The sequence below is a fragment of the Saccostrea cucullata genome, unplaced genomic scaffold (genome assembly GCF_032062105.1).
Source record: "Saccostrea cucullata isolate Sc308-1 unplaced genomic scaffold, CSIRO_AGI_Scuc_v1 ctg2696, whole genome shotgun sequence".
Lineage (NCBI taxonomy): Eukaryota > Metazoa > Mollusca > Bivalvia > Ostreida > Ostreidae > Saccostrea > Saccostrea cuccullata.
Window position 1 is genome coordinate 1 of NW_026921491.1, and position 9150 is coordinate 9150.

The 9150-nt window shown below is 34.1% G+C and overlaps 1 protein-coding gene across 1 annotated transcript; it reads left to right on the forward strand.

Annotated features, from left to right (window-relative positions):
* Positions 1 to 807: 807 nt before the first annotated feature.
* On the forward strand, positions 808 to 7212 carry LOC134260123 (uncharacterized; the record flags this gene model as incomplete). The annotated part of the gene is made up of 6 exons (XM_062742703.1): positions 808 to 975; positions 1479 to 1629; positions 4471 to 4524; positions 4701 to 4862; positions 5122 to 5247; positions 6501 to 7212. Coding segments are annotated over 6 exons (960 nt in total), but the record flags the coding sequence as incomplete, so codon positions are not given.
* Between the last annotated feature and the right edge of the window lie 1938 nt (positions 7213 to 9150).

A 9150-nucleotide genomic window follows, 5' to 3' on the forward strand; every position in this document is an offset into this window, starting at 1 on the left:
ATTTAAAGATGATAAAGTCTTTTTATATATAAGAAAACCAAAATATTAATTGATGGAATCGGGTATTATGGAAATAAAAAAAATCTTTATATTAAGGAGTTTTTGCAAAATTGAGTGGGGCCATTTTAACCAGTCGGTCCGGAGAGGGCAAGCAAACACTTAAAATGGCCTCGTAAAATATCACAAATTTTCTATTTTCTTAAAAAGCAAAAATGATAACCTTTACATGAAAATGAATTTATAAGTCTGTCTTTCAATTCAACCTACGATACAACAGTGACAATTTATCCATTAACAAAACGCATTTTTCAATTAACCTTTACCAGTTTTTGACCAAGTAACAGATAGCAAAACAAGAGCAATGACTTAAACTTTGCCATGGTTACATTCTCTCATCTACTCGGTAGTAATCTTCAATCACCTGCATATCGTGTTATGTCTCTCGATACTCAATGGCATAAAATTTTTAATAGAAGCTACTGAAACAAAAGTTTATGTTACAGATGTTGAAGAGTGTTTCAAAAATATCATTTGAATAAGTTGTCACCAAATTCTATGGTCATTTGAGGGACACTGTTTGCAAATACACTGTTCGAATGATGGAAATTTGACTGACATATTAAGCCATTGTATGTTAATGTGTCTACGATTGACTCAATTTTCCTGATCAAACCAGGTGCTTTTTTACCTTAGAAACCTGGTGTCACCTTTTTCATGGGTCTTTGATTTCCCTGTCCAGGATTGGTCTCGATTCGTTATAGTCCACCTTTAACACTTTAACTGAAATCATTTTTTTTCTTTGTTTAGGGGTATGCTTGTAACTTTGTCGAAAATGGATACGAGAATACAAACTTCCTTGGAATGCTCACAGAAAAGGACCTTAAGCGAATAGGGATCAAGATAGTTGCTCATCGTACGAAATTGTTCCGGTTAATCCAGGATATTCCAGAGTTTAAGATTCCTATTGGTGTCCCGGTTTGTTCTTGAATACTATTTTATATCTCAGTAATAAAAATTTTGTGAAAACGAGAAACTCTGGCATGCTTGATTTAGGACATATGCAACGTACATCTACACAAACTTTATATTGTATCTTTCCCACTGATAATTTTGTTAGAAATTTGCAATACATGTGTGTATTATATCAGGTACAACAAGATGTTTTTACAAAAAAATAAGCATAAATTATCAGTAGTTTTGACCGGGTAAAACATGATGAAAATACTAGTATGTATTTAAATGAAAAATATATCAATATAAAAATATAGTTTTAGTTCGTATTTCTACAAGTTTTGATCTAGAGGATCGAACAGTTTTACCGGGCATCATAAAATCGCATAAAGATGGTTCAATACTTAAAAAATTTCAACTAAACGAGAAAAAAAATCATAAAAACAATGGTGTGTATGTTCTCAATAATACAAGATTTCATAGTGATTTTTATTACATATGATAAAAAGAGAACCCTTTATTTCCAGAACGATGTACAATCTTGGCTACGCGGGATTGGTTTACTTGAATATAAACAGAGCTTCAATAGAAATCAAATCAAAACAGTCCAAGATATGGAAGTGTTGAAAACCATCACAAAGGAAGAAATTGAGGAAGATCTCAAAATTACAAAATCAGGTAGAGTTATCTTATATGTATTTTGTCATTTATGTATTTGTTTTTATAAATGTCAGGTAAGCGTGACCTATTCTAATAGGTCAGGAATAATTTTTGTCAAGCCGAAACTTTGTAAGACACAGTGTTCATATCTTTATATTTGATAAGATGCTAACATGTCCAGCAAAATATCCTGATTAAGGTATAGATAATGATAAAATTATATAGCTTTATCAAGGTATTACAAATACTTTGATCAAGGCATTTTATGTAGTGAAAATACAAAAACAATTCTTTAAAAAAAATAAATACTGAAAGTCGAGTTCCGAGTTGTTGTCAGTAAAATCACTCATGCAAGTAAAATACTCCAGAAATCAGTAAAGCATGTTGTGTGAGGAGACGTTCTTTCATGCTGTTTTTGATACCCGAGTCCTTATCATGCACGAGTGAACACACTGACATCAACTCATAATTTGACTTTTTAATTTTATTTTTTATGAACTTCTTTTTGTTTCTTTACATTAAATACCTTGATCAAGGTATTTGCAATGCATTGATAAAGCTTAGCTAAATAGATTTGTCAAGCTACATACCTTAATATATCAGTGTATTGTGCTGGACCTTGTTAGGGTGTTTCCAAACTCACAATTTTATTGGTTCAAAGTACAAAAACTGCATTTATTTTCATTTGATTTACTTTAAATTTTCAAATAATTGCAAAAGTAAATCAAATGAAAATAAATGCAGTTTTTGTACTTTGAACTAATAAAATTGTGAGGGTGGAAACACCCTAACAAATAATTGCATCCCGTGGGGATCCAGGTTAGAATAGGTCCTCAGTACCCCCTTGCTTGTCGTAAAAGGCGACTAAATGGGGCGGTCCTTCGGATGAGACTGTATAAACCGAGGCCCCGTGTCACAGCAGGTGTGGCACGATAAAGATCCCTCCCTTCTCAATGGCCCTGAGTGCCGAGCATATGCCCAAATTTGCAGCCCTTCACCGGCAATGGTGACGTCTCCATATCAGTGAAATATTCTGGAGAGGGACGTTAAACAGTATACAATCAATCAATCAATCAAATAATTGCAGAAAAGATGCGAAACATAAATAAACAGAAGTGTATGTCAACATAAACAAAATCGCACATTTTTTGTAAACAGTATTATGAAAAATATGTAAAAACTGGTTAAGTGCATAATTCTGAGGCTGAATGTTCCTAAATACTTCTTACTTATAAGATACTTTTGAACTGTGAATATCAGGGAAAGTGTTTTACATTAGAAGTACAATAAAACAAATGCCTGAACAAAGAGACCTTAGAAGGAGTTATTGCCCTTGTAAACATTTTTTAAAGATTGAATAATTGATTAAATAAAGAAAAAAAGCATTTTCAAAATTCGTTTACTTCACAATATTTATCATTACATCTAGTGTAAAGCACTTTTCCCAAAAAAATTGTTCTATAAAGTATGAATTTATATTAATTACTGGTTTTGCAAAAAGCAATTACATCATTGGAGGATGGAATTACCTTAAGCTACATATAAATGTGTATCGAATCAACAGAGAGACATAAGCTCAATATTCAGTTGATAAGGGGATATACTACTACAAAAATATCAGGGAAGTTGGTGATAGTAGGGTTAAAGTTATCTCATTTGTCATGAAGGATGTGGAGATAACGAACGGTATTCAATATCAAAGTACATAAAACAATACATAACAGGAGCAGAGCAAACAAGGACCTCCAAAACATCAGAGGTGGGATCAGGTGCCATGGAAAAGTGAGCATTCCCTGCCAACCGGTCACATCCGCTGCGTGCTCCTTGTCATGATCGAGAAATAACGGGAGAAAATCTGTCAATTCAGTGTATAAATGAATGACTAGCAATTAGTATGAAAAACGTCGGACAGCATTTTAATCAGTTATATAAATTGTTTTTGCTGACAAAGTCATTACGACCAGTATATCGACCAAAGAACTTACGAAATGATTACTTTAAACGAGACTGATGATATTTTTGTTTCATCAACAACGATTGTGAATAATTTGCTTCTTTTAAGAAATTAAATCGTACATAATTGAGTATTGTTGTTTGTTTTCCATAAATGTCTTCGTCCAGTAAAATATACAAATATGAAAAAATGTGTCAGACACTGTGTTATCCTTTATCTCAAAGGGATAAAATTAATCTATATTGCCAATTGTTGAAGAGCTATTCTGAACAAATACTGAGTTTAACTCTAAAACGCTTTTATGTTATACGTTTGGTAATGACAACACCAAACAATTTTCAAATTAAAGTTGCTGCTTATTACAAGTATAAGTATATCGGTGAGTACTATTTTTCTAGTTATTCATTTTCAGTTACAATTATGGATTGGAATCTTTCAGTGAAACCATGTTAATCAATATTGATATTTTTACTGGTAAATTACAAGTCGTGTTCACCACCGAAGGAGTCTATAATCATTTCATTATACAGTTCGGAATTTAATACAAAAGACACTGAATGCTGTTTCATTAAGAAAAATTAATGAAAATTCTTCCGTAAAAGATTAAAAACGTATACATTGCACGGCCTAATTTTTATTGTTATTTGGAGGGTTGGGTTGGGGTGGTTATGCCAGGGTCATCAACTATAGTTGGCAATGTAATATATTTTATGCATAAGGGGCTTCTCCCGTTTTGCCAATTATCCCAGGCTTTCAACAATTGTCCATGCCCTTGCATACCCAACAAACTAGATATAATGATTCCTTATTTATTCGTTTTTCTACTGTATTATAATTATTCTTACAATATAAAGTTTTTACAAATGTTTTTGAATATTTTATGCATTTATTTGATATTAATCCAGGTCATATACAGCGTCTTCTTGATGCCATTCCATGCCTTCGTCAGCCAGCCAAAGGTTAAAAAATATAATTACAATTTACTTGTCTCAATGTTTTTTTTCTTAAGAGATCTCTCTGGGTTTTATAATTGTATCAAAATTACAATTCTCGACACATTCTCGTTTTCTTTGAATAATAAAATATAATTCTAACATTTGAAAATACACACCGTTACTCTGTTTAATTATTTTAGAGGAACGGATCATGAGAGAAATTAAGGAGCAGATAGGTCAGATCCACCACCTGGAAGATTTGAGTAGCGTGAATCGAGAGGAGTATAAGTTCTGGGCGGATCTCATTAAAGTTTGTTTAACGCCCTCGGCAGATGTGTTTAGTTTAGAGCAAACTCTCAAAGGTAAATATAATACTAGTTTATATGAAGAGAAAAAGAGTATTAAAAGTTGTCTCTTGAAAAGAAAAATTAAAACTGTAACAGACACATAAACACACACACACCCTTCCTCACACATATGCACACAGTGGTGATGCTATATATTCGTATTTATGCTATTTAATAGATTAAAAGATCGCTGTTCCTTATCTGTTATATGTGCCAAGATTTTATTTTTGACAGTCTTGCATTTCCGGAGTAAATATACATCTGGTATTTGTAGAAAATTTAAGGACGTTACGTAACGAATGGTTGATGGTATCGGGGATAGTCAACTGTTTATGGATCGTGATTATTATGACGATATCAAGTAGTATCGACTTAAAGGTGGCTGGGACAAATATACTTAGTAAGTAAATAAGCCCGTAGGTATTGACCTAACTAACTGACCAGGGCAACTCCATGCAGTAAGTAAATCAGTATCTATATATAGTCGGCTGAGAAAAGCCAACCAGAAAGTGGTGTGGGAACAAATATATTCAGTAAGTATAAATAAGTCTATTGGTATCGATCTGCATCTAATATATAAGTCACTTAATGATTCTTATTTTTTTTATTCTAAAATTCTATTTATTTGGGAGGGGGATATGTATTGCTAGAAAAAATTATTACATGTATTTAAAATAAAAGAAAGGCATTTCAATTTATTTCATTCAAATTATATTTCAAATGAATTTTGCCCACAGAACTGCGATAAAACGTTTATTACGTGAAAAGCCTCTTTATAACTAAACTAAAATTGTCAATTAGTAATTACTTAAAGTCAAATAAATTGAAGCTGACACACCAAAGTAACGGAAAATTATCGAGAAGGCTTTATTATGATAATTGCTATGCGATAGATTCGAGGGGTACATTGTTTTTGTCCTGTCTGTTTGTTTGTCTGTTTATCTGTTTGTCTGTCTGTTGTCAACTTTAACCTTCCCCCTCAATTCTGAGCCTTGAGAGATAGACTTTATATTAGGTATGCATACTCTACTTATAAAGTTCTTTTAAAAGTCACCAAGGTCATTGACTTGTGACCTTAACCTACATGCTAAAACGAGCTTTTTCGATCTTTTGCCATAACTTTTAAACCATAGGAGATCATGACTTCATATTTGGTATGCATACTTCACTAATTGAACACATAGAAATAAAACTAAGGTCAATGACCTTGTGACCTTGACTGTGACCTAGATGTATATGCTAAAAGTAGTTTTTTTTCAAACTTTCGCCTTAACTTTGGAACCATAAGAGGTACATACTTCATTTTTCTTATGCTTACTCCACTAATAAAGTTCTTTCAAGTGACACCAAGGTCAATGGCCATGTGACCTTGACTGTAAACTATATAACTTTTCGAACTTTCACCATAACTTTTGAACCATGGGTGATAAAGACTTCATATTTGATATGCATACTCCACTTATAAAGTTCTTTTAATTGACATTAAGATCAATGACCTTTTGACCTTGACTGTGACCTAAATGCTAAAAATAGGTTTTGGAACTTTGTTGCCAGCGGGCGCATAGTGTTTCACAAACACATCTTGTTTTCTGTGTTTTTGATAAAACAAAAAAGTAGACGAATTACTAAGTGACTTTTTTTCTTCTATTGCAGGCCTATTGTTCCTAATTGTATTTGGATTTCTGTTTGTTCTTCAATTTATCTGCATGTTGTTACACAGATTTACAACACTCTCTCACTTTATTGCGCGTGCGCCATATCAATTTGGCGAGAATTATCGAACATCTGTTGCTTTTCTGTCACGTGACCTGGAACCAGATGCGAACAACCTGGACCAGATGCCGAATCTTGATCGCCACAACGAGGCTACTGAGAACACCTCCTTGTTATCAGATCATGGCAATGATTTGTATCAAGGACGTCGTTATGCTCAGACGTGTCAATCAGTGTGAATGATGATTTGAATAATTTCTAATCACAAAAAAATGTTCAACCTGTGCATGATGCATCATGAATTTAAATTTGTGATCTTCATAAATGCTCCATAATTATAACATGTAAATTTTAGGCATGACTCATATATATACAATGTTTATTTAAGGAATCACTGTCTAGTTAGTATAGTATACCAGAGCATCAACGATAGTGGAAAACATGGGATAATTTATGCAAAACGGGCTTCGATAGTGGAAGACATGGTATAATCTGCATAAAGGGCGAAGCATGACTCATATACAATGTTTATCTTTTTCGTACTGTTGTGCATTATTGTATGTTTTGAAATTACGGGGTTGCGATATAAATATAAAATTCACAGTTGAAAGCCGTCTGACATATTGTATTTTTTTTTTCATTTTACTGCGCATGCCACCCAGTAAATTCAAAATTTCAAATAATAAAACCTGATGTACTTAAATGAAATTGAAGAAATCTCAATATCAACTGATGGATATCTTGGTATGATATTCTTGTTATTTGTATTGCTAATATTTTGAAGTTTTTAGCTTACCTGAGCCGAAGGCGCAAGTGAGCTTTTCTGATCAAAATTTGTCCGTTGTCTGTCGTCGTTGTCGTAAAATTTCCAAATTTTCATCTTCTTCTCAAGATCCAACCAATTTCAACCAAACTTGCCACAGAGTATCCTAGGGTGAAGGGAATTCAAGTTTGTTCAAATAATGGGCCATGCTTTCTTATAAGGGGAGATGATTATGAATAAGTGGAAAATTAAAAGCATCTCTTAAAAATCTTCTTCTCTAGAGCAACTGGGCCAGGAAAAGTGAAACTCCAGTGGAAGCATCCTCTAGTAGTTTAAATTAAAATTTATTTAAATCATGACCCCCAGGGGTAGCTGAGAGTCATTATGTGGGGTCAAATTTTAACATAGGAATATATAGGGAAAATCCTTAAAATTCTTCTTCACAAGAACCACTGGGCCAGGAAGATAAAACTCATGTGGAAGCATCCTCTGGTATTGTAATTTCAAGTTTGTTCAAATTATGGCCCCCCTCCCCCGGGGTAGGGTAAGGGTCATTATGGGGGTCAAATTTAAACATGGGAATATAAAGGGGAAATCTTTATTATTCTTCTGCTCATGAACCATGGGGACTGCCCCCCCCCCCTCACTTTTTTTTCACAACCTTACTTATACCATAGGAAATGTTAATTGAAAATCTGGATGGTCCCCCCACTTTTAGGGAAGTACCGAAAATGTAGTATTAGACTTGGTACTGAAAGTAGTTGACACTGAGAAAAAAGTTTACCTGCAACCCCCCAACGAAATAGGATTTTCGACTTTGGGCAACTTTGTTTTGTTTTTTGTTTTTTGTTTTTTTTTTGGTCAACTTTTTTAGGTAAGTAATATTTTTTTTCTCTGGCTGCCCCCCCCCCCCACTTTCAAAATCGATGCTACGCCACTGATCAGGAAAGATGAAACTCAAGAGGAAGCATCCTCTGGTAGTGTAGATTCAAGTTTGTTCAAATCATGACCCCCAGGGGTAGGGTGGGGCCATTATGGGGGTGGGGCAAATTTTAACATAGGAATATATAGGCTAAATCCTTAAAATTCTTCTTCACCAGAACCACTGGGCCAGGAAAGATGAAACTCATGTTGAAGCATCCTCTGTAGATTCAAGTTTGTACAAATCATGACCCTCAGGGGTAAAGTGGGGCCATTATGTGTGTCAAAGTTTAACATAGGAATATATAGGGAAATCTTTAAAATTTTTCTTCTCAAGAACCACTTGGTTAGGAAAGATGAAACTCAAGTGGAAGCATCCTCTGGTAGTGTAGATTTAAGTCTGTTCAAATCAAAAACTCCAGGGATAGGGAGGGGCCATTATGTGTGTCAAAGTTTAAGATAGGAATACATAGGGAAAATCTTTTAAATTCTTGAGACTTCTTCTCAAGAACTGCTTGGCTAGGAAAGATGAAACTCATGTAGAAGCATCCTCTGGAAGTGTAGATTCAAGCTTGATCAAATCATGACCCCCAAGGGTAGGATGGGGCCATTATCGGAGGTCCAAGTTTAACATAGGGAAAATCTTTAAAATTCCTCTTCTCAAGAACCACTGGGACAGTAAAGCATCCTCTGGTAACGTAGATTCAAGTTTGTTCAAATCATGACACCCAAGAGTAAGGTGGGGCCATGATAAGGAGTCAAAGTTTAACATAGGAATATATAGGGAAATTCTTTAAAAAGCGTCTTTTCAAGAACTACTGGTCCATGGAAAATGAAACTCATGTGGAAGTATCCTCTTGTAGTGTAGATCCGTATGTTCAAATCATGACCCCGGGGGTAGGATGG